The 25,711-nt window shown below is 46.9% G+C and overlaps 1 protein-coding gene across 1 annotated transcript in view; it reads left to right on the top strand.

The window, feature by feature from the left end:
* The window catches only part of Tmem44 (transmembrane protein 44), a 38,498-nt gene extending 28,743 nt beyond the window's left edge, over positions 1-9,755 (top strand). Inside the window, exons 11-12 of the mRNA XM_013019304.1 lie at positions 2,120-2,152; positions 8,760-9,755. Coding sequence (XP_012874758.1) covers positions 2,120-2,152; positions 8,760-8,906 — 180 coding nt within the window. The 3' untranslated portion in view covers positions 8,907-9,755. The remainder of the gene's footprint in view (positions 1-2,119; positions 2,153-8,759) is intronic.
* Positions 9,756-25,711: the final 15,956 nt, after the last annotated feature.

The following is a 25,711-nucleotide window of genomic DNA, read 5'->3' as shown; positions in this document are numbered from 1 at the left end:
GCCCAGGCCCAGAGTTCAGGCCTCACAATCAGACACCCCCCCCAAAAAAAAAGAAATCTAAAATACTATACCAAATAAAAAGATTGGGAAGCCAAATGAAATAAACAGGATAGAGCTGTCAGTTATCATTCTATTATTGTTTTACTGTTTGTGTACAATTGAAGATTTCATAGTTTAAAAGTTGTTTAAGCCAGGTGCCGGTGGCTCATGCCTGTAATCCTAGCTATGCAAGAGACTAATAACTGGAGGAGCAGAGTTTGAAACCTGCCTGGGAAGACAAATCTATGAGACTTCATCTCCATATAACCAGCAGAAAAGTAGAGCTGGTGGCATGGCCCAAGTAGTGGCACAAGCTGAATGAACTTAAGGTCCTAAGTTCAAGGGAAAAAAAAAGTTGCAGTGACTGAAACCCTCAGTTCTAGCTATTCGGAAGGCGGAGATTGGAGAATTATGATTTGAGGCCAGCCTGGGCATATAAGTTTGTGAGACCAATTCTCCACCAATGACTGAGGATGGTAATACATGTCTATTCTCCCAAACTACAGGGGAAGCCCAATGGCTAGACACAATGGTGGATGCACCTGAAACCCCAACAATGCTGAGAAGCAGAAGCAGAAGGATCAAAGGCCAGGCCAGCATGGGCATAAAAATTTTATGTTGAAAATAACCAACATAAAAAGGCTATAGGACTGGGAGCTGGGTGCTGGTGGCTCACACCTGAAATCCTAGCTACTCAGGAGTCTGAGATCTGAGGATCACAGTTCAAAGCCAGCCCATGCAGGAAAGGCTGTGAGACTCTTATCTCCAATAAACCACTAGAAAACTGGAAGTGGCTCTGTGGCTCAAGTGGTAGAGTGTTCACCTTGAGTTGAAGAGCACAGGGACAGCACCCAAGCCCAGAGTTCAAGCCCCACGACTGACCAAAAAAAAAAAGGTTACAGGACTGATTCAAGAGGCAGAATATCTGCCTAGTAAGTGTAAGGCCTAGAGTTCAAACCCTAGTATCCATTGTCTAACATGAAAATTGAGCTGGGTGCTGGTGGCTCACTCCTGTAACCCTAGCTACTCAGGAAGCTAAGATCTGAGGATCCCAGCTCAGGCAGGCAAGTCAGTGAGACTCTTATTCTCCAGTAAACTACCAAGAAGTGGCTGTGGCTCAAGTGGCAGAGAGCTAGCCTTGAACAAAAAGTTTTGAGTTCATGTTCTAGGACTGGTGAGAGAGACGGGGGGGCAGGGAGAAGAGAGCAATCAAGAAAGAAAGACAATGGAAGGAAGGAAGGAAGGAAGGAAGGAAGGAAGGAAGGAAGGAAGGAAGGAAGGAAGGAAGGAAGGAAAGAGCTGAGCAGTAGGGGCTTTGTTTCTATGCAATAAGAAGCGTGGGTCTGGAGAATGTACATAGTACGTAGTTTGAACACAACAAATACTTCAATTTCAACAGCCCAGGTCCTGTGGACAGTTCATCTTGGAAGCAAGTCTGTTCAACAGACCAGGCATTCACAAACCAACCTGATAGACACCCATAGATTCCTAGCTCTTGTGTCAGAAATACATGTCTCCCAGGCACCACAGAAGCAAGCAAGCACTGGAAGAATGAGAACAGACACTCGTGTCCGCCCTCCAAGAACCTGAGTCAGGCATACTTGAGGTTTGGAGTGGAACCAAGCATGTAGCAAATGCTAAGGAAAAATGAGTCTTGGCCAGTGGCAAACACCTCATATTTCAAGTGGGGATTTTATGTGTATCTCTTTCTTGGTTTTATGGGTTCCCATGGAATCATCTCAGCTAAGTGGTTAATAATTGGGTAATTTATTATTGTTATTATTACCATTAATAATAGTAATTTCTAATAATAGTAACTTTTAACTCTATGTAGTTATTTTTCCCTGGATCTGAAGCCCTTCATAACTATCATGGTAATTCTGTTGATCATTTAACTAAATTGTCACTGCTGATCACTGCTGCCTTACTGCTTGCTGCAATCAGCTTTCCCTTTGTCCCCAACCATATGAGGCTTTGTCTCCTGGCTCACTGAGCAGACAAGCTGGCACCCGGCACTGCCCTGTGATGGTGGCAAAAAATCTGTCCAACATTTTTCCCTGTCTCTCTTTTTATCCTACAGCAGAAGTATTGGGAAGCCCTAAACTTGGAGCAGGTATGAACAATTGTGCTATCTCTTTTTCAGGAGGGACTTTTATGCCTTGATTTTAGTTTCTATTTTTTTGTTGTTGGTGGTGGTGTTGTTAAAACCTCCTTTAGTGAAAATGAGAATGGAGTCCAGTGCTTGTGGCTCACAATTGTAATCCTAGCTACTCAGGAGGCTGAGATCCAGGAGACTGTGGTTGGAAGCCAATCCAGGCAGAAAAATCTGTGAGATTCCATCTCCAAAAATAACCAACAAAAAGCCAGGCTACAGGTGTGGCTCAAGTGGTAAAGTGCCAGTGGTGAGTAAGCAATCTGAGGGAGCTTAGGACTCTGAATTCCGTTATAACTTAAATAAATAGCACGCAGGCCAAAGGTGTAGCTCGGTGGTAGAGCACCTGCCTAGCATAGGTGGTAGAGCACCTGCCTAGCATACGCTGCACCACATAAAAGAAGGAAGCAAGATAGAGATGCAATGATGAGGATGAATGGGATTGCAGCAATCTTACTTCCAAGTTCTTTCTGCTTTGGGGATTTTCATGATAAATCCAATCAAGGAGAGATTCAGGGAGGATGCATACCTAGTGAAGAAACATGATTTGGAACAGGATCTGTGAGCTGGCGGAGTAGCTGCAGGTCACCAGTGCAGTACTGGGTGTGGCTGTTAGATAAAGTCCCATATGTTGTTTTTCTTAGACCTGGGACAGCTGGTTGCGGTCTCCACACCACCCCAGCTCCTGGGAACAAGAGAGCACGTGTTTTGACAGCCCAGTACCTGTCATCCCCCGGGACTGCCTCTGATGTCTCAGATTGATTTTATTATGCCTGCTTTCCAGCAATGTGTTCGTTATGGAGACTTTGTTGCTGTGCTTTTTTAAAAATGTTTTTTATTGTTACCATAAAGGTGATGTACAGAGGGACTGTGTTTACATAAGTAATGAGTACATCTCTTTTTGCTTTTTTTGTTTTTTTGAAATGCTGTGTCTTACTATGTAGCCCAGAGTAGCCTTGAACTGTAGGGTCTCCTGCTTTAATCTCTTGAGTGTTGACATTACGGGCAAGCATCATTGTGCCCAGGCTTGACATAAAAGTGTGTTGTTGTTATTATTATTACTATTATTATTATTAATTTGCCAGTCCTGGGGCTGCAACTCAGGTCCTGGGCACTGTCCCTGAGCTTCTTTTGCTCAAGGCAAAACTCTACCACTTGAGCCACAGCACCACTTCCAGCCTTTTCTGTTTATGTGGTACTGAGGAATCGAACCTATGGCTTCAAGCATTCTAGGCAAGCACTCTACCACTAAGTCACATTCTCAGCCCCTTGATATAAAGTTTTAAAATATGTTATTTGGGCTGGGGATGTGGCACAGAAGTTCAGCACTTGCCTAGCATACATAAGGCCCTGCATCAGATCCCCAATCTTGAAAATAATGTTCTGCAGATTTAGAAGCCAGAGATGACGCATGTGCATGTGCATGGTGGCACACGTCTGTAATCCCAAGATTGCAGACAATTACAGGATTACAATCTTGCTGAGAGAGGATTATGTGTCTGGGAGCAACCTGGGCTACATAGCATGGTCTATGCTATGTATCTCAAAAGACAAAAAGCAAGTTTAGTGTGGTGGCTTATACCTGTAGTCTCAACTACTGTGGAAGCTGAGCTCGTGAGGATTGGAGATTTAAGACCAGCCTAGGCAAACCAAGACCCCATCTTAGGTGTGGTGGGGTAGGTTTAGTATGTAGTCTCAGCACATGTAGTATGTAGTCTCAGCACATGAAAAGTCATAGATAGGTAGGAGAATCATGATCTGAGGCTGGCCAGGGGTAAAAAAAATTCAAAACCTTACCTAAAAAATAACTAAAGCACACAAAGTGCTAGGAATATGGCTCAGGTAATGAGTACCTACTAGCAAGCACATAGCCTTGAGTTCAAGCTCAAACCCCAGTACTATCTGGGGAGTGGGAGAGAGAGATTTTAATATTTTCTACAACTTAATCTACTTTAAAGAGTTCACCTGAGGGCTGAGAAGGTGGCTCAGTGGTAGAGCGCTTGCCTTGCATGCATGAGGCCCTGGGTTCGATTCCTCAGCACCACATAAGCAAAAAGAAAAAAAGAGTTCACCTGAGCAAAACAGCAGGTTGTTTGAGTTAGCGGGCAGGATTAGCATGAATACCTCTTTTTTTTTTTGTCGGTCGTGGGGCTTGAACTCTGGGCCTGGGCGCTGTCCCTCAGCTCTTCAGCTCAAGGCGAGCACTCTACCACTTGAGCTACAGCGCCACTTCCGGTTTTCTGGTGGTTTATTGGAGATAGGAGTCTCACGGTCTCTCCTGCCCGGGCTGGCTTTGAACCGCGATCCTCAGATCTCAGCCTCCAGAGTAGCTAGGATTACAGGCGTGAGCCACCAGCGCCCGGCTATGAATACCACTTAAGTAGCTATTGAAGGAGTTGAAATAATGGTTATCAACCATCAGAACATCTGAGAAGCAGCAAGGGAGCTGCCAACAAGCCAGGACTGTGGGGACCTGAGCATCAGCCTCCATTACCAGCAAACAGGGGTCTGCTGTACTTGGTCCAGGCACATTCTGAGATCTCTGGTCTAGACTGAAGCTTCAGAAGAGCACACTGTGCAGGCCACTGACAGCTCACGCCTATCATCCTTAGAAACTACTCTGAGGATCATGATTCCAAGCCAGCCCAGGCAGGAAAGTCCATGAGACCCTTATCTCCAATTAGCTTCCTGAAAACTAGAGTAGAGCTGGGGCTCAAAGTGGTAGAATGCTAGTCTTGAGCCCCAAAAGCTCAAGGACAGTACCTAGGCCCTGAGTTCAAGCCCCATACTGAGGGGGTGGGGAGAAACACCAGAAGAGCACCTAGTCTAGTCAGAGAAAAGAACAGGTACCTACTGCTTTAGGCAGCTGGGTCAGAGGCTGAGGGGCCGGGGAGGTGTTTTACTTGGAATCTTGGATAATATCAGCAAAGAGTTGGTTAAAGGACTCATCCAGGTCTGTGACCACAAGTGAGAAGTGGGCACCAGGAGGTTGGCCTAACCCCAAATAGGTACTGAGAGCTGAACTACATGAACTAAATCAGCTTGGTCCCATGGCTGCAGAGTCGCTGGAGATGCAGGCATCATTTAGTGTTTTATGTTGTTTATTTAGTTATTAGTGCCAGTACTGGGGCTTGAACTCAGGGCCTGGGTACTGTCCTTTGAGCTTTTTCACTGCAGCACTTGAGCCACGGATCCACTTCTGGCTTTGGGGTGTTTAATTGGATATTAGAGCTCACAGAGCTAACTGCCAGTGGCTCACACCTATAATCTTAGCTACTCAGGAGGCTGAGATCTGAGGGTCGTGGTAGGAAGGCAGCCCAGGCAGGAAAGTCTATGAGACTCTTATCTCCAATAAACTACTCAGAAAAAAGCCAGAAGTAGTTCTATGGCTCAGGTGGTAAAGTGCTAGCCTTGAGTAATGAGAAGTTCAGGGACAGTGCCCAGGCCCTGAGTTAAAGCCCCAGGACTGGAGGAGGAGGAAAGAGGAGGAGGAGGAGGAGGAGGAGGAGGTCATCGTCTGGTAGTCCTTTCTTTCCAGGCTGGCTTTGAACTATGAGCCTCAGATCTCAGAGCTTACTGAGTAGCTAGATTACAGGTGTGAGCCACCCATATCTGGTTTTAAGGATCTTTTTTAATACAGTAAGTTTTTAAGTCACCAAGTAGTAGAATTTGGTTCCGTTCTTAACAGTAAATCACTTGAGGTTCTTTTTTCAAGCCAAACTGTTTATAGCCAACAAAACAAACATTCTCAGGGAGCCTTGAAGACCTTACCTGAGCCTTGAAGACCTTACCTGAGGCTCCAAGGCTCCTGGTTCAGCTTAAGTCTGGGCAGCTGGCAGAGTTCTGAGTGCATGTTCATGCCTTGGTCTATGATCTTGCCCAAAGAGATTATCCTGCCCAGGCTGACACATCCTTTATCACCATTGCTTCTTGTATCTGGGTCTCTGGACAGTGTCAAATATGACTTGACAATTCAGCAACCTCAGTCACAGAATCTCAGAAATCGAAGAGACCATAATATCTAGTTGCTGATTCAACCACACAGATAACACACAGTGAAACCAAGGCCCAGTGAAGAGAAAGCAAGCTAGTGGCTGGAGGAGGACCTGCTCCCATCCCCACTTAGCCTCTGTAGCTCGGACTTCTAAATAGCCCCAAGCACATGGTTCTCTATAGTATCATCTTAGAAGGGCACAAAGAGCCAGGTGCCAGTGATTCACTCCTGTAATCCTAGTTACTCAGGAGGTTGAGATCTGAATTTGGAGGTTCAAAGCCAGCCAGGGCAGGAAAGTCCATGAAAATTTTATCTTCAATTAACCAGCAAAAGCCAGAAGTAGAGCTGTGGCTCAAGTAGTAGAGCAGCAGCCTTGAGCATAAAAGGTAAAGGACAGCAACTAGGCCCTGAGTTCAAGCCCCAGTACTGGTGTGTGTGCACACGTGTGCATGTGCATGCATACACACACACACACACACACACACAGACACACACACACACACAAAGGAAGGGCAGGATAACTTGGCAAACAGCTGCATCAATGCTATGCATACATTTATTTTCACTCATCATACCTACCTCTGCAAATTCTACTTGCTATTTATGGGTCAGGATGATGAACCCACCATTGGCAGTGCCCACCACCTGGACTGGGTTTAAGTGTTTAAGTCCATGGAGCCACAATGTAAAAACACCCTCTGGGGGTTATGGACAGATCTGCACCCTGCTCTTTAGGACTTTATCATCTTCAATAAGGCAGATGGCCAATAAAGGCCCAGGACTGGGGCTGAGAAGGTGGCTCAGTGGTAGAGCGCTTGCCTTGCATGCCTGAGGCCCTGGGTTCGATTCCTCAGCACCACATAAGCAAAAAGAAAAAAAGCCAGAAGTGGTGCTGTGGCTCAAGTGGTAGAGCACTAGCCTTGAGCTGAAGATCTGAGGGACAGCGCCCAGGCCCAGAGTTCAGGCCCCACAACCGACAAAAAAAGAAAAAGGCCAGGACTGTTGGTGTGTAGATGGAAACAGAAAGAGGAGGGGAACTCACTGGGCTGCAGGATCAAGATAGGACTCCTTCCCTGGGCCACAGAGTAGACATAGTGTCACCCAGGACTGAATTAGTCATTAGGAATTTGGAGGATGATGGGAATGTGACTCAGCCTGACCGGATAAGGGTTTGCTGAAAGCAGGGGACAGTGGAAAAGGGGCGGGAAGCAGAGTGGGAAGGGGAAGTGGGGCTATTCTGTTGAGGATGACTGTTTATTAATTCCCTGCCTTAGAGCTATACTTACCTCAGGTACTAGGAAAACTGGCCAGGACTGGACATGTGGCTCAAGTGGTAGAGTGCCAGCCAGGCAAGCTGAGCAAAAGCTCCACCCTTGTGTTCAAGCTCTGGTTCTGCCCGCCCCCGGCCCCCTACCCCCCCCCCCCCCCCACACATGCACACAAAAGAAGACTACAATATCAAGGTCTGTTGTGGTGGGGCATACCTAAAATTCCCTCACTCATTCCAGCTACTGAGTAAAACTCTGAAGTCCAAAAACTAAAAAAACATGTGCTGGTAGTGCATGCCTATAATCCTAGCTACTCAGGAGGCTGAGAGCTGAGGATCGCTGTTCAAAGCCAGCCCAGGCAGGAAAATCTGTGACTCTTATCTCCAATTAATCACAGAAAAAGCTGGACATGGTGCTGTGATTCAACTGGTAGTCGACTAGCCTTCAGTAAAAAGGAGCTCAGAGACAGCGTCCAGGCACATAGTTCAAGCTCCAGGAATATCAAAAACAAAAATAGGGTTGGGAATATGGCTCAGTGGTAATGCTTGCCTAGCATGCACAAAGGGTTCGATTCCTCAGTACCACATAAACAGAAAATGCCGGAAGTGGCATGTGAATCAAGTGGTAGAGCACTAGCCTTGAACACAAGAAGCTCAAGGACAGTACCCAGGCCTAGTACAAGCACCAGGATTGACAAACAAAACAAAAAAACAAATAACAAACAACAGGAGGCTGGGGGCTGGCTGGGAAGGTGACTCAGTGGTAGAGTGCTTGCCTTGCATGCATGAGGCCCTGGGTTCAATTCCCCAGCGCCGCATAAGCAAAAAGAAAAAAAGCCGGAAGTGGCGCTGTGGCTCAAGTGGTAGAGCGCTCGCCTTGAGCTGAAGAGCTGAGGGACAGTGCCTAGGCCCAGAGTTCAGGCCCCACGACCGGACCAAACAAAAAACAAAAAAAACAGGAGGCTGAGATGGAGGATTCTAATTCAAAGCCAGCCTGGGCAGCAAAGTCTGTGAAACCTTATCTCCAACTAATGACCAGAAGAGAAGTAGAACTGTGGTTCAAGTAGTAGAATGCTAGCCTTCAGAGAAAAAGCTAAAGGAGAACAACCAGGCCCTGAGCTCAAGCCCCAGTATCAGCACACGCATACACAAGAATAGGAAAGAAATCCTGTCCTTGTGAAAGTAAGCAGACCGGCTTCCTGTCTTGTGTGTGCTTGGATCAGTGGGACCAGGACTGGGATTTGGGGATTGTGATAGATGGGAAGGGTCTGTTTCATCATGGTATCCTTTGTGCCTTTTCCCAACAGTGGGACCCTGAAGATGTGAATCTTGAAATGAACAGAGACAATATGGAGACCCTCAGATCCCAGGTGCACAGGGGCTCTGTGAGGCCCGTGGACTTGACCCCTGATGATTTCTATCTTCAGCAGTCAGTGCGTCAGCTCAGAGACTAAGGTCAGGCACTTATCAGGATTGAGCAAGATCAAACTACAGTGACATCTGCGGCAGGAGCTGAAGCGGTTGAGATAACTGAGAGCTGTCACTGAGCTTGGCTGGTCAGGATGGAACTATGACTCTGGGTCCTATAGATTGACCTAAACATGCACGGTTTGTTCTGAAGATCAGAATTTCAAAGATGGCCCCTGCTTTGTAAATATAACATCTGTATTATTTGACTGAAGGACATTGGACTGGATGTGGTGACACATACCTGTAAGCCAAGCACTTGGGAAGTTAAGATATAAGGATCATGAGTTGGAAGCCAACCTAGACTATTTAGCAAAACCAGACTTAATATGGGGGTGAGAATTGGAGGATCCTTCAGATCTTTTCCTCAGTTCAACCATCAACAGATGACATGAGTTCAACTAACAAATAGCTGTTGTGTGTGGATCTTAGCAGAGCCCCTGCTGTGAGACCTGGCTAAGCTCAGGAATGCCATGCATCTGCTGAGGACTTGTGCCACAGGCACAGAACCAGCCAACACCTGCCTCCCACTCTGCAGCCACTCTCTGCAGCTATGCAGTGGCCTGCTGGGTGAGCCAGGTGGCTGGGAGATAACTGGTTTTGCAAGAACAAACAAAGCTCCAGGTAACAGGACTCCCTGCAGCCTGGCAAAGTGTGTGCTGAAGCAGAGTTTGCATATGAAAGAGCCGGTGTGCATCGGGAGAAAATGAGAAGCCTGCAAAGCAAGAGGACACACTGGGAAGTGTCAAATTCAAGCACAACATTACTTTGGTACGGTGATCATAAGCGCTGGGGTGAAAGGGAATGGGACCAGGTGGGAGCAAACACTGACATGAATAAATGGTGTCTGAATGCGTTGAAGGATCTCACTGTGGAGCACAGTGGGAAGGCTGTGTTCCAGCATGGTCACAGCAGTCTGACACAAGGGCAACTGGAAAAACGCCATGAGACACAGCTCCATTCCTGGCAGAACCACAATGACCTGTGTGACTCAGCAGCCGCTGCCCCGTTCTTCTGAGGGGTGGCACGAGCCCTGGCTGTGGGAAGAGTTACATACAGAAGCAAGGCGGGGGTGGGGGGAGTGAAGAGGAGTCCTGCAGGCCTCTCCATAGAGCTTAGTCCCAAGTCATGCTAAACTAGAACCAAATTTAAAGCCACATTATCATCCCCAATATCTATTCGGGGTCCCTGGTGGTCTTGTAAGGGAAAGTATACTATATCAGCTTTGCTTTGTGGTCTTAACCACTGAGGTCATACTTAGAGGGAAGAGGAAAAGTTGAATGGAGGCCTAGGATGTACGAGAGCAGACATTCCAGCAGACAAAATGGTAGAGAACCAGATGCAGTGGTTCACATGTGTGATTTCAGCTATATAGGACATATAAACAGGATAAACAGGACGGTGGTCCAGGCCAGCCTCCCTGTGTGTGCACAAGATCCTATCTCATCCAATAAAAAGTTCGGCAGGGTAACACTTGTCTGTCACCCTAGCTATGGGAGAAGTATAAATAGGAGGATAGCAGTCCAGGCCCACTAGGGGAGGGAGAAGGAACTAAAGCAATAATGGCTGGAATGGCTCAAGTAGTAAAGCATTTGCCTAGCAAATACAAGCCCTGAATTCAAACCCAAGTACTGAACAGAAAAAAGTAGAGAGGGTTGGAGAGGGGAAAGGGTAGACACTAGTCAAGGAAATAGAATTGTGATGTGGCTAAAACAGATGGTGCAGTATGGGTTGTAGGTGGTCACAAAGTGTTGAAAGGTAAATCATCCCAGAAGCTACATTTTAAAATATAGAATATTGGTGTCTTTATTATACAGTTAACAGGCTGCAGGCCGCCAGTTGTTACAAAGGCCTGCAGCATGCAAATACACATAACCCAGCTAGGAAACATGCTAAAGAGGAAAGGAATAACAAAAGCAATACCAAGAAGCCAATTCAGCTCCAATGGAGAGCTGAATTGGGATGCCATGATGACTGGAGACGAGACAGGACACAGTACACGATCATGGAGACACACGTGGCATGGAGTCCAACAGCTAGACTGGTCCGTGCCTAAATAGGTCAGCGCAGGAGGCAGATCCTCAGGAAATTCCTAGTCCCTGGCACTAGACTGACAGATTCAGTTACCTACCAGTAAGTGCCTGCCCCTGCCTCCAGGGGTCCAGGCATGGCCATTACCTGGAAGGCAGGTGATTGAGGGTGGTTGTAGGAAGGGCTGGTTTCCTTCTCCCAGCATGAAGACAAGATGCCAGACCCTACCATCCACCATGTGGCCAATATGGAGCTGGCCAGACCTGACCTCCTTACTTCAAAAGAACCTAGAAAAGAGTCAAACTGTGTCATCTGGTTAGTTGGTACTTGATCCTATGCCTGTGAAAGCTCCTAGAATAGGAAGGTGGCTGACTTGGTCAGGTAGGCTAAGAGTGGGTAGTAAGTTCCTCATCTTCATGGACTTTTCAGGAAGCAGGAATGTACTCATGGTACAGTGAATGTGGGCAGCAGATTGGATCTCAAGTATTAAGAAGGAAAGCAAAAGACAGGAGGATAGGATGACATTTCCTATGTTTGCCTTTATCTCATTTCTCCAGCGAAGGCCATATCATGATCCCTGAGGTACCAGTAGCTGGCTGGGTCTGAGGGAAGTGGGTATTACTCAAGAACATCAAATGATCTTGCTGTCGAACAAACATCTCCCTTGATCTTATCATCCTGCCTCCACTCCTCACAAACCAGTTCCTGTAATCATGGTCCCAGCTGGTCTCCAACCTCTCGCCTCTTCATCCACAGTGAACCATCAAACTGAGGATTTTGGAAGTGAAGTCTGGCTTTATATGCAAAGCTGCTTATATGCAAAGCTCTAGAACCCTAGAGCCTTGGTGCAGAGATGCCAACTAACATGTCTTCCACCCAGTAAGAGTGGGCCTCTGTCCCAACTGAGAAAGCCATCAGGCAGCTTAGGAGGCCAAGAGAGCAACTGAGCCCCTTTCTCTGATGACCCGCTGAGTGCAAAATATCTGCTTATACTGCAGAGAGGCTAGGGAACAAACTGTGCAGTCATGTTCCCCTGCCCATCCACCTGCAGAAGGTGTAACAAGAGTCTTTGTAGCTGTAGCTGGATGACAGTGGCTCATGCCTGCAATCCTCACTATCCAGGAAGCTGAGATCAGAGGATCACAGCTTGAAGCCAGTCCAGGCAGGAAAGTCTGAGACATTGTTATCTCTAGTTAACCACCAAAAGACAGAAATAGAGCTGTGGCCCAGTGGTAGAGTACCAACCTTGAGCAAATAAGCTAAGGGACACTACCCAAGCCTTGAGTTCAATTCATAGTACTGAAACACACAGACACAGACACAGACAGACACACACACACACGTTAGTTGAGCTGCCTGTTATCTGCATGGCTCACAGCATATTACCTAACTTTATGAATCTCTAAGGTATACTGAGAATAGTGCCCACCCAGAAAGCTTGCAGTAAAGACTAAGTGAATTAATACATATCAAAGTATATCAGATGTGACTAAAAGTGTGTGTGTGTGTGTGTGTGTCTTGGGACTTGAACTCAGGGTCTGGGCACTACCACTGAGCTTTTATTACTCAAGGCTAGTACTCTACTCTTAAACCACAGCTCCACTAACTGCTTTTGCTAGTTAATTGGAGATGAGTCTCATGGACTTTCTTGCCTGGGCTGTCTTTGAGCCATCATCCTCAGATTTAAGCCTCCTGAGTAGCTAAGATTACAGCCATGAACCACCTGCACCTGGCCTAAAACTGTTTTTGTTTGTTTGTTTTTTTGTTGGTTGTGGGGCTTGAACTCTGGACCTGGGCACTGTCCCTACATTCTTCAGCTCAAGGCCAGCGCTCTATCACTTGAGCCACAGCTGGTGGTTTATTGGAGATAAGAGTCTCACAGGCTTTCCTGAACGGGCTGGCTTTGAACGGAGACCCTCAGATCTCAGCCTCCTGAGTAGCTAGGATTACAGACCTGAGCCACCAACGCCTGGCTTAAAAGTGGATTTTGAAGAGAGTTAATTTCCGTTCCTCCATACTCCTCAATACACATGCTGAAAGACAGTAACCAAAGAATGAGAGCCAAGATGAAAGGTATTGGAGATCTGGACCCCTTTAACAATCACCATAATCAATGATTATCCAGCCCTTACTAAGCTCTAGGAGAGGGGAGGATTTTACCTACTTCATCTGTCAAAGAAATATGCATATTTTAGGGAGAGCAATGATTACTAAGATTTTCTTAGAGCCTGTTTAAATCCTGAACAAGTTATCAAACTCAATATGATGAGAGGACCTTTGAGCACCATGTGGGATTATACCCACATCGCGCCTGTTACACTGAGCTATGGACTACTAGTTTAAGGAGAGGCACTGAGCCAAGGGGCATGAATGGGCTCGGGCTTCCACCTTGGATTCAATATGCTATTTGTCATTTCCCTTTCTGGTTCAGTTTCCTCATCTATAAAATGAGAGGTTAAATTTCTTTCCTTTTATAGGCATGTGACTCAAGCCTTAGAGCACTTGCCTAGCAAGTACAAAGCTCTGAATTCAGTCTCCAGTACCACACCCACCAAAGAAGTTCCTATCTTTCCTTTTTTTCTTTTATGAGCATGCCAGTCAATACATTTCCCACAAAAAGACTGATACCTTCTAAACACTCAGGAAAGAGATGTTGTCATTCTCAATGAGTGCCAAGATTCTGGGCACTTCTTGTGCTGCCCTGTTACGTTTTCCAATGGTGCAAGCACTGATCTATGCACTTCGACCTGAATTTTTTTTTTTCCCCTGAAGTTAAAAGTTGAGATGCTGCAGGGCGCTGGTGGCATTGACTCCAGGCGGCCCCCAGTTCTGCCGGAAGCTGTCCATTCGCTGCAGGTGCTGGGACGAAGGCTCCGCCGCCCAGGGTACTGGGGAACTCAGTCCCTCCCCGCAGGACGCTAGTTCCTTTTTTCACCTTCTAGGGGCTCAGCCACGACCGTCCCAGCGGGAGAGTCAATGGGCTCCTGGAGAGGTCTCGGCTGGGGGGTCCGGATCGGATTGAACAGAGACGCCGCCGCGCCCAGACACCTCGCGGTCGCTTCCCTCCAGTCGGTGGCCGGGCATTTCCCGGAGGGACGGAAGCGCGGGTCTGGGCGTGGGGCGCATGCGCAGCCCGCAGCCGCTGGAAGCGCCGGCCCCGCCCCGCCCGTGTAACCTGGGGTGCTGGCGGGTGTTGGGAAAAGTGGGGTTTGCCGGGCATCGGTGTCTCGCTCCGGTAACCGGAAAGTCCGTGAGACCGGAATCTCCAGTGAACCACCCAAAAGCCGAAGTGGAGCTGTGCCTCGGGTGGTAGAGCGCTCGCCTTGAGCACGAAGAGGCTCAGGGACAGCACCCAGGCCCTGAGTTCAAGCCCCAAGACCAGCACACACACACACACTAGTGGGGGGCAGTCTTGTCCTACTCAGTTTTTAGAGAGGCCCTTACAGAGTTATTTTATGACACTTAGCATATTTGTAACAATAGCATTTCATTCCCATAAGTACATTAAAAACTTTTTTTTTCCTGGTCCTGGGGCTCAAACTCAAGGCCTGGGTGCTGTCCCTGAGTCTCTTTATGGTCAAGGCTAGTGCTCTACCACTCAAACCGCAGCCCCACTTCCCGCTTTTTCTGGGTAGTTTATTGTAGCTAAGAGTTCCACTAACTTTACTGCCTGAGCTGGCTTTGAACCTCTTTCCTCACATCTCAGCCTCCTGAGTAGCAAGGATTACAGGCATGAGCTAAAAACATTTTTTTTTAAAATGTCAGGTGCATGGTTTTAAAACAAGAAAATCAGACAGTACCTAAAGAAGAAGAAAAGTGTAACTGAACACGTAGGAAGCTGCAGTAGAAATATCATAGACTCGGGGCTGGGAAGGTGGCTCAGTGGTAGAGCGCTTGCCTTGCATGCATGAGGCCATGGGTTCGATTCCTCAGCACCACATAAGCAAAAAGAAAAAGCCGGAAGTGGCGCTGTGACTCAAGTGGTAGAGCGCTAGCCTTGAGCTGAAGAGCTGAGGGACAGCGCCCAGGCCCAGAGTTCAGGCCCCACGACCGGATCCCCCTCCCCCCCAGAAAGAAAAAGAAATATCATAGACTCAACTGAGACTGGGCTATGAAGCAGATTAGAAACTAGAGGAGGGTATTTTACAGCAAGACCCTGTCTCAAGAAAAAAGCAAAGCCAAGCTCAGGTGGCTCACACCTGTAATCTTAGCTACTCAGGAGGCTGAGATGTGAGTTCAAAGCCAGCCTGAATAGGAAAATCTGTGATGTCCTTATCTCCAATTGACTACCAAAAAGCTGGAAGTGGAACAATGGCTAAGGTTGCCAAGGGTTATAGTTTCTTAGGTAGGTTACCTGGCAGGACAGTGCTAGGACAGTGCTGAGGATTGCTTTGGAGATGTGCAGGCCTTCCCTAGCTAGAAGGCAGCTTCCAGGTCTCAGGTTCCAGGTCACATGGACTTGCACCCCTGCCAGCTGACATGTGCCTTTGGAACAGGCTGACAGTTCCACTCTTCTGATCTGGAGTTGGCCCTTCTTCCCGTAGGCGTCTTAGCACTTGGAATCTCCAGGGCAGAGAAATCCTAAAATCTACAACTGGCATAAAGGTCCTCAGAGACGGTTGTCACAATCTTTCCCAAGGAAACCCTGGCCACATGTGAAAAGTACTATTCCATAGGTCTAGTGTTCTACCTAGCCATCACATACTGTGGAGTCCTAGAACTCTGATATTCAAATATAGGCTCTTAAGCTCTACCCTAGATGGTTTTCTATGTCTGAACCAGACTGGGGAATGTTAGTTCCAAGTGATTCTTTTGCTGGGTGCCGGTGGCTCACACCTGTAATACTAGCTACTAAGGAAGCTGAGATCTGAGGATTCTGTTTGGAAGCCAGGCCAGGCAGGAAAGCATGTGAGACTTTTTATTTCCAATTAACCAACCAAAAGCTTGACGTGGAGCTGTGGTTCAAGTGATAGAGCACCAACCTTGATTGAAAAAGCCAAGCAAGAACACCAAGCCCTGGGACAAGTCTCATACATGTACAAAAGAAAGAAAGGAAGGAAGGGTGAAGGGATGGAGGGAAGAAAGGAGGGAAGGAGGGAAGAAGGAAGGAAGGAAAGAAGGAAGGGAGGGAGGGAGGGAGGGAGGGGGAGGAAGCCAGGCATAGCAGAATGTATCTACAGTCCTAGTTACTCAGGATGTGGGAGCACTGCTCAGGCCCTGGATGTTGGGGCCAGCCTGGGTAACATAATGAACCCCGTCCTCAAAAACAAAGATGAACAGATACAGGGATATAAATAGGACAGAATGGGAACAAACTGTGACTCTCAATGAATGGTATAAGGATGATCATCACATGATTCCCATAGGTTTGAAGTTTTCTTTTGTGAGTATGCCAGTCAGGGCCTGGGCACTATCCCAGAGCGTTTTTGCTCAAGGCTAGCAATCTACCACTTAAGCCACAACATTACTTCCAGCTTTTTGGTGACGAATTGGAGATAAGAGTCCCACAAACTTTCCTGACCAAATTGGCATGAGCCATCAGTGCCTGGCCAGTTTTGAAGTTTTTCAAAGGTATTAGAGAAAATAAAGACTCTCACAATTGGACCTATCATGAGATGACTGTCTACAGTGGCATCCATTTGCAGTGAAGATTGCTCAGATTCTAGGGTTTTGTGAAGGAAAGAACTGGAGTATTAAGGACTGCTTTCCCAGCGGCTTCCCAACTGTGGCTAGCTTCTGAGTGGACTAATTGTAAGATGTCAGGCCACAAAGGGTAGACAGACTCTAGTTTGTCTGGCACTGGGGAAAAAAAATAGGCCCTGTATCTTAGACAAGTCCTGATAAAGCACCTTCATGGATATGAGTAATGTCCTGGCCCAGAGGATGAACCCAGCTAAGAAAGCTGGACAAAGGGAAGCCTGGAGCACCGTGACAAGGAAATTCTTCTCCTGAATTGCCTTTTCCTATTGAGATAAGATAGCACACAATAAAGCACTGGGCTAGGAAGTGCTGTCACCAACCCCAACTGAAGCAGCCGGCACTCAGGCCTAGCTGAGGCACGTGACTGCCTGCAGGTCAGCCCCTGGTGGTCTCCTGAAAGCTGACTCTGGCCTGATACACTGGGGCTGTCCTTGGCCTTAGATCCAGAAGGCCTAGGATTGGTGGGGCAAGTCCTGACTACCGTCTCTCTTTCTAGTTGTGGAACTCTGAGACTCTCATCATCATCATCATCACCATCAAGACAAGGTCTCACTTTGTAACCAGGCTGGCTTTCCAGTCCTAGAGTTACAGATGTACACTTTATGACTAGGTCTTTTTTTTTTTCAGTTGCTGAGGTTTGTACTTAAGAAACTTGTACTTGCTTGGCAGCTTGCTTGGCTGGTGCTATACCACTTGAGCCACACCATCAGCCTGCCATTTTGCTCAAGGTGATGGAGTCCCAGGTCTTTTCTGCTTGGGACTAGCTTCAAACCGGAATCCTCTATATCTCAGCCTTCTGAATAAAAAGGGTTACAAGCATAAGCCACCAGTGCCTAGCTCTGGCTGCTATTATGTTTTTATTTTGTGGTGCAGGTCTTTTCAGTTGTGGGGCTTGAACTCTGGGCCTGGGCACTGTCCAACTGTCCATCAGCTCTTCAGTTCAAGGCAAGAACTCTTATCTCTTGAGCCACCGTTGATTAATTGGAGATAAGAATCTCACAGGATTTTCCTGCCCAGGCTGACTTTGAACCCCAATTCTCAGATCTGAGCCTCCTGAGTAGCTAGGATTACAAGCATGAGCCACTGGTGCCTATTAGTCTCTGATTATTAATTATTAAAATACACACATCTATTCCTCTTCTACTTGCCTTACTGAGAAGCTATCAAATCAGATAACAAACTATGAAAGGACTTTTTAAAAATTTATTTTCAGGAAGATATCAGTTGTTAACATTATCTCTTCAGCAAGAAGTAGTTTAATAGGTTTCCAATTTTTAGGTCCAGTTCCAGATTTCTTTAAAACTCCCCTGAATGTCTTTGAGGGCCTGTATGCATGATGATGATGATGATGATGATGATGATGATGATGATGATGATGATGATGATGATGTGTGAGCTGCTGAGCAGCAGGAATTGAGATGCTGAAATATTGGCTCTGAGCAGAGCCAGCCAAGAATGTTCCCCCTTTCTAGTATCTTAACCAAGAATCAGATCCATCCCTGTAGGCAGGCAGTGACTCACTCTTCGCACCCCCTTTTCCCTCCCGCACCCCCACCCCGCCCAGTCCCAATGAATCAGTGTCCTAGAGGAGCAAGCACTGGCACCCTTCTGCAGCAAGAGATGGAAAACAGGGCCTGGACTCTGTCTGTGAAATCGGCCTTGATGGCTGGATCTGGAAGGCCGAGCAGAACCCACAGAGTGGAAAGGAAGCCACACCTTGGAAAGACTACATGCCCAGTAAACACTCTTGCCACTAAGCTACATCCCCAGCCCTAAGCCTTCAAAGGAAAAGAGGACCAGGCAATGGACATATGAATCAAAGAAAGGCTTAACTTCAGTCTAAGGGAGAGCTTCGGTCTGGCCCTGACCAAGCTGCAATGGTTATATTCCTGGAATCATTCCAACACAGCCCCTAGTCCTTCCTCTAAGAGGTTTGAGGAAGATGTACCATAGACCAGAACTGCACATTCTATTCTTTGCCTCAATGAGAATCATCTTCCTCTACCTTTATAACAGAGGGGCCTGCATGGATCTCACAGGCTGTTTCTATCTAAGCAAGAGGATTTGAAAACTGGAAACAGTGCTTGGAAACACCAGTGTCTCCTCATTGGGAGCTGTGAACATGACCATGAACTGTGGCAGTAATTCCTGACCCTGGCTAGGCACAAGAATAACTGCAATCTGTGCCGGGTATGATTTATTTTAGACTTCCTGGCCTCTCTCTTCATAGATGCCAGTGAAGCTAGGGCTAAAACTACCATAATTAGTGCGTTCTGTTTTCAAATTTAGAGCCAGAGTTATTGTCACCCCATCTTTGTTTTGCTAGTTCCACACAAAAGAGTGCCCACAATGTTTTCTTTGTTTGTTGTGTGTGTGTATGTGCTAGTACTCGGGCTTCAACTAAGAGCCTGGGTGTTGTTCTTTAGTTTTTTCCACTCAAAGCTAGTGCTCTACCACTTGAGCCGCACCTCCACTTCCAGCTTTTTGCTGGTTAATTGGATATAACAGTCTTTCATGTCCCAGCAGGGGTTTTTTTTGTTGTTGTTTTTTTGTCAGTGGTGGGGCCTGAACTTTGTGCCTGGGCGCTGTCCCTCAGCTCTTCAGCTCAAGGCTAGCATTCTACCACTTGAGCCACAGTGCTACTTCTTGCTTTTTCTGCTTATGTGATACTGAGGAATCGAACCCAGAACCTCATGAGTTCAAGGCAAACACTCTATCACTGAGCCACCTTCCCAGCCTTCCGTTCCCCCCCTTGCCAAGCAGGTTTTAAACCATGATCCTCAGGACCTCAGTCTTCTGAGTAACTAGGATCATAGGTGTGAATCACTGGTGGCTGGTAGAGTGCCCATGTTTTATTGCAGAATTTCTAGTGATCCCTCCCCTTAGGGAAGCTTTCCACCTAGCTGAGAACTCCTAAAGATCATGACCTTCCAAAAAGTAAAGGGGCTGCCATGGTTAAGCCTAGCTTCTTCCATCCCCAGAAGGAGGAGAATGACAGTGAATTTTCCATTGCCTTCTTCCCAGTACCTCACAATCCCCAGCTGTTACGAGGAAATACAAGCATTTCCTACCTTCTAAGATTGTGGTGAAGCTGAAAGAAGAGAGAGAGAGACAGACAGACAGACAGAGAATAAACACTAGACCAATAGCTGCTAGGAATGCTGGGAATTTCCAGATGTCTCTCCCATCCTTCCTGTTGGGCTAGTAATGTATGGCCCCATCTCAAAACTAGCCTTGCTTGGTAAATAGCCACATAGGCGAGTGGAATAACTGATAAATGTCTTCAGCCATATAAATAGGTTGATGTACAAAATGTGGAAATGGAGTGGGGTGTTCCTCATTACTCAGGAGGCTAATGTCTGAGAGACTTCATCTCCAAAATAACCACCAAGTTGGGTGCTGGTGGCTCATTCCTGTAATCCTAGCTACTCAGGAGTCTGAGATTTGAGGATCACAGTTCAAAGCCAGCCCCAGCAGGAAAGTCCATGAGACTCTGTTTTCCAATAAACCACTAGAAAACTGGCAGTGGTGCTGTGGCTCAAGGAGTAGAGCGCTTGCCTTGAGCTGAAGAATGCAGGGAGGGACAGTGCCCAGGCCCAGAGTTCAAGCTCCACAATTAACAAAAACAACAACAACAAACAACTCAGCAAAAAGCAGGGCTGGAGATGTGGCTCAAGTAGTAGAGCACCAGACAGGCAAACAAGGTTGAGAAAGTGTGTAGTTCTGAGTTAAAATCCCAGGACCAAAAAGAATTTTAAAAAGATATTGTTTGTATGCATATTTGGCTCCATCTACATGCCTTGGCTGCCTCACTATATACAGTATTCATATATAAAAATACAAATACAGGGGCTGGGAAGGTGGCTCAGTGGTAGAGCGCTTGCCTTGCATGCCTGAGGCCCTGGGTTCCATTCCCCAGCACTACATAAGCAAAAAGAAAAAAGCCAGAAGTGGGGCTGGGAAGATGGCTCAGTGGTAGAGTGCTTGCCTTGCATGCCTGAGGCCCTGGGTTCGATTCCTCAGTACCACATAAGAAAAAGAGAAAAAAGCCGGAAGTGGTGTTGTGGCTCAAGTGGTAGAGTGCTAACCTTGAGCTGAAGAGCTGAGGGACAGAGCCCAGGCCCAGAGTTCAGGCCCCATGACCGGACCCCAAAAAAACAAAAATACAAATACAAAAAATCATGTATTTAGGGCTATGGGTATAGCACAATGGCAAAGTGGTTGCCTAGCATGTGTGAGGCCCTTAATTCAATCCCAAGCACCATAACAAATGAATAAATAAGTAAATATATACATACATAAAGGTATATATCTAGTAAATCAGTATCTAAACTGTATCAAAATATATTTTGGGAGAGAGGGGAAAATATATATATTTAAGCCAGGTACCAGTGATTCATACTTGTAATCCTAGCTACTGAGGAGGCTGAGATCTGAGGATCATGGTTCAAAGCCAGCCCAGGCTAGAAAGTCTGTGAGACTGTTATCTCCAATTAACCACCAAAAAGCCAGAAATTAAACCGTGGCTCAAGGGGTAGAGTGCTGACCTAGAGCAAAAAAGCTCAGGGATGGTGCCCATGCCCTGAGTTTCAAGCCCAATACCAGCATAAAGAAAAAAATATATATGCACACACACACACACACACACACACACACGAATGCTTCCAAGCAAAAGCATTAATAAACACATGTGAATAACAAAAAATTAAAAATCCAGAACAGAAAACATAATAGACAATAAGTATGCACTAGGTGCTGACTATGCTGTGAAGTCAGTATCATTAGTGCTCATCACAACCACAGAGCTGTGGTTAGGGCTGTGCACTGACAAGCTGGATTGCCTGGGTTCACAGCTACAAACTGCTTTCTAATTGTGCAATCTGCGTGCCTCAGGTTCCTTTCCTGTACAACAGGAATGCTAAGGACTCCCTTAGAGAACTGTTAGTCCCCGTTATGAAATGAGTCAATCAGGAGAAGGCCCAGGGACCAATGCTAGAGGAGCAACCACAGAGACATTAGCAGTTATGATTACTTCCGCTCTGACTTCTCAGTGGTGTCACTGCCATACCCCACCCTTCTCTGTCTTCAGCTGTAGCTCTTAGAAAAGAGAACAACCCCTCCCCTTTGCTGACCTGGACTAAGGGAACCCCCACATGGGCTCTTTTAATAGAACAGCCTCTTTCCAAAATGCTAGCTGACCCCAGAATGCCAGGTTAGACCAGGTTCTAGCCCAACCAGGTTCTAGCCCCACCAGCTCACAGAGCCAGAGCCTCCATTCTCCAGCCTTCTCCCCAGAGAGAGGTCCATGCTTTTCCTTTGCTCACTCTGGAGTCTAGAGTCCAAGCCATCCCGTTCCCCACATAGTGGGGGCATTCTTTTAAAGGAATTGACCATTCAGGTCCTGGGATCCCCACATGGCTCAGAAGGTCAGCCCCTGTGGCTCCCTGTGACTTTACCCCTAAAGGGAAAGTCCTCAAGCTATTACCAGGTGCCCACTTCTGGTGGAACCACTTCCTGAAATTGCAAGACACAGTTTTGCATCCTTTAAAGAAAAACTCCAGCCAGGCTCCAGTGGCTCATGCCTATAATCCTAGGTACTCAGGAGGCTGAGATCTGAGGATCACTGTTCAAAGCCAGCCCAGGCAGGAAAGTTCATGAGACTCTTATCTCCAATAAACCATCAGAAAACCTGAAGTGGTACTGTGGCTCAAGAGGTAGAGTGCTAGCCTTGAGCTGAAGAGCTGAGGGACAGCGCCAGGCCTAGAGTACAAAGAAGGAAGGAAGGAAGGAAGGAAGGAAGGAAGGAAGGAAGGAAGGAAGGAAGAAAGAAAGAAAGAGAAAACTCCACATGCATAATCTCTTCTTGGAGACTATATCATATGTGATTTTAAAACTCAGGCATGGTTCTCCTTGGCAGCCAAGGGAGAGTATAAGAAAGCTAGGAAGCTGGGTACTGGTGGCTCACGCCTGTAATCCTAGCTACTCAGGACACTGAGATGTGAGGATCACGTTTCAAAGCCAGCCTGGGCAGGAAAGACCATGAGACTCTTATCTCCAATAAACCTCCAGAAAATTGGAAGTGGTGCAGTGGCTCAAGTGGTAATGGTAGCCTTGAGCTGAAGAGCTCAGGGACAGTGCCCAGGCCCAGAGTTCAAACCTCATGACTGACAAAAAAAGAAAGAAAGGAAGGAAGGAAGAAAGAAAGAAGCCTAGGAAAACTGAAGCTTCATCATTTTAGGGTTGTTGTTGCTGTTGTTTTAATATATATATATATATATTTATATATATATATATAAAGTTGAAGTGATGTACAGAGGGGTTACAGTTACACAAGTCACATAGTGATGACTTTTTTAGGGACAATGTCACTCCTTCCCTGCCCTCTCCCAGTTTTTCCCTCCTGACCCACCCACGAGTTATATAGTTCACTTTCAACATAGTGTCTAGTGAGTACCACTGCTCATCTGTCCATCCTTTGTCCTTCCATTTCTGTGTGATTTCATTGTTTTTAACACTCACTTGAATGCTGGCAGGCTGCGTGCCTGTATATTTGGGGCTGCAACCTTCCTAACGCTGCAATCCTGGAATATTGAAGCAAAATAGGTTCCTAGCCATCAGCAGCTCAGTGGTTCTCAAAATCAGTGGCTGGCACTCCCCAGGTGTCTGGCTTATAACACAGATTTTCAGGTCAAAGTTCGCCACCAATGACACTAATTTGGCAGAGCTTGAGGGAGAAGAGGAGGAGTGTGGCAGAACCCCAGATCCTAGCAGGGTGCCCTGTTATGGGACCAGGGGAGGAGAAGGTGTGGCCAAGGTGGGTGGAGTACAGCTAAGTCTAGGCTGGTTGCTGAAAGACCAGGGTAGGGTCAGGGGACAGCATCAGATAAGATCCCAGGCAATGGAGATGCTATCAAGAAAATACTTGCTACTGGGTCCCAGTGGCTCACACCTGTAATCCTAGCTGAGATCTGAGGATTGTGGTTCAAAGCCAGCCTGGGCAGAAAAGTCCTTGTGAGACTTTTATTTCTAATTAACCACTTCCCAAACTGGAAGGGAGCTGTAAATCAAAGTGATAGAGCACTAAACTTGAGCAAGAAGAGCTTAGGGACAGCACCCAGGTCCTGAGTTCAAGCCCCATGACTGACAAAAAAGAAAAGAAAAGGAAAGAAAAGGCTTGCTGTTCTCAAACTTCTATCACTGTCTATCAGGATCTGTTTTCAGATAGATGAAAAAATACATAAAACAGAAATCCCAATATCAGAAAGGTCCGTGGGAGTGAAGGCAAGCCCCTGAGAATGCAAGCCAAGAAGACAAATGCTACCAGTGGTCAGTGAGGAAAGCCTTGTGCTCTGATGACCTCATGGCTCTTTTCTGTCGCTGGTGCCCGGACACTCCCTTCCCCTCTACCCACCTCCACTCATAAGGCATATCAGACAGATGACCACATGCGTGCAGGGGAAAAATGTTCCCTATTGATAAACACACATTCTCACGTGCTGCAGCCTCCCCCCCCTCCTCGTTCCCCAAATATCCCATGAGTAAGCCAGGCTGAGTGAGGTCAGCCCAAAGCCCAAACTCTCTCAGGAATTCTTGAAGAGCTTCATAAGGGCAAATGCCTGGTCATGCCTTGAATTCTCTGTGTGAAACCTTTTTAACCCCAGCAGCTCAGGTCACATTTGTTCCCTGGCTCAGTGTGCCTGGTTTTGTTTTTCAGATTACTTTTCTTCCACATAAGAATATTTCTGTATCTCCCCAGGGAGGCCAACAAGGGACTCTGGCCAGCTGTGAAATAGGGAAGAACAGAAGCAATCTGCTCAACTGCCAGGGCCACCAGAGCCCACACCTCAGATAGAACGTACCACCTCCTGAGCATGAAGGTGGTCAATGTCCCCAACCATCTCCTGTCCTCAGGGTCTTCTCAGTCCTTCAAAGTGAGTGATGGCATTAGTGGGCTCATTCCTCTTATCCTAACTACTCAGGAGGCTGGGATCTGAGCCTATTGGTGCCAAGCCAGTCCAGGCAGGAAAGCCTATCAGATTCATCTCCAATTAACCAGCAAAAAGCTGGAAGTGGAGGAATGTCTCAAGTGGTAGAGTGCTAAGCTTGAGCCTTGAGTTCAAGCCCCAGGATTGGCACCAATAATAATTATTATTATTATTATGATAGAGATTGAGAATGCCAAAGTCAGAAGCCAGACCCTTCAGGGTCTTCACTATTTCCAACAAAATGCAAAGAGACCACCCAGGGTACCCTTCTCCCTCCCCCTCCCCTTGGGCTCAACCCACCACCCCTCCACACTCCCAGTTCATGAAACCTCTAACCACCCCCAGGCCTCTTCTGGTCTCCTATTTGGCCAAATATCTGGGAGCTGAAACAATAGCTTTACTAAAACTGTGATGGGCAATTACTGGAAAGTCATGTGATTGTCTGAATTGAACCAATTTGTCAAAGACCATTTTCCTTTCACTCCTGGCCTCCTCCACCCCCCACGATAAGATAGAGTCCCCAGAGCACAATAATCCTTTCCTGAGATACAATTTAGAGGCTCATGAGAAAAAGAAACAACAGGGAGGCTAATTTTGGCTTCCCAGAACCTAAAGAAAAGCACATAGGCAGGTCCTGTGCAGCCTAAGGAAGCCAGGGTGGGCCTTATTTCATCCCTCCAGGGTATCTGCTCCATCACCAGGGGTTTGGAGAACAATGTGTTGGGGGGGAAGGGAGGGGGAGGGGGGGAGGGGCAGTTGAGAACTGCCTCCAGACCTAAGTCATGCCAGCACCCTGGAGAGATGTCTAAAACAACTGCTTGTGGCTTTTCAGACTTAAAATTTTAACTGCCAACTCCTTACTATATCTCCTTAACTAAACTATTAATGAATTAAGAGTTGGAAAGACTGAGATCTGGAAGACTGCAGTTCAAACCCAGCCTGGGCAGGAAAGCCCATGAGATTTTTTTTTTGGTCGGTTGTGGGGCTTTGAACTCTGGGCCTGGGCGCTGTCCCTTAGCTCTTTAGCTCAAAGCTAGTGTTCTACCTCTTGAGTCACAGTGCCACTTCGGTTTTCA

This window comes from Dipodomys ordii, unplaced genomic scaffold (genome assembly GCF_000151885.1).
Source record: "Dipodomys ordii isolate 6190 unplaced genomic scaffold, Dord_2.0 Scaffold45, whole genome shotgun sequence".
Classification (NCBI taxonomy): domain Eukaryota; kingdom Metazoa; phylum Chordata; class Mammalia; order Rodentia; family Heteromyidae; genus Dipodomys; species Dipodomys ordii.
The sequence above is the reverse complement of the archived record's forward strand: the minus strand, read 5'-3'. Positions and strand labels throughout refer to the sequence as shown.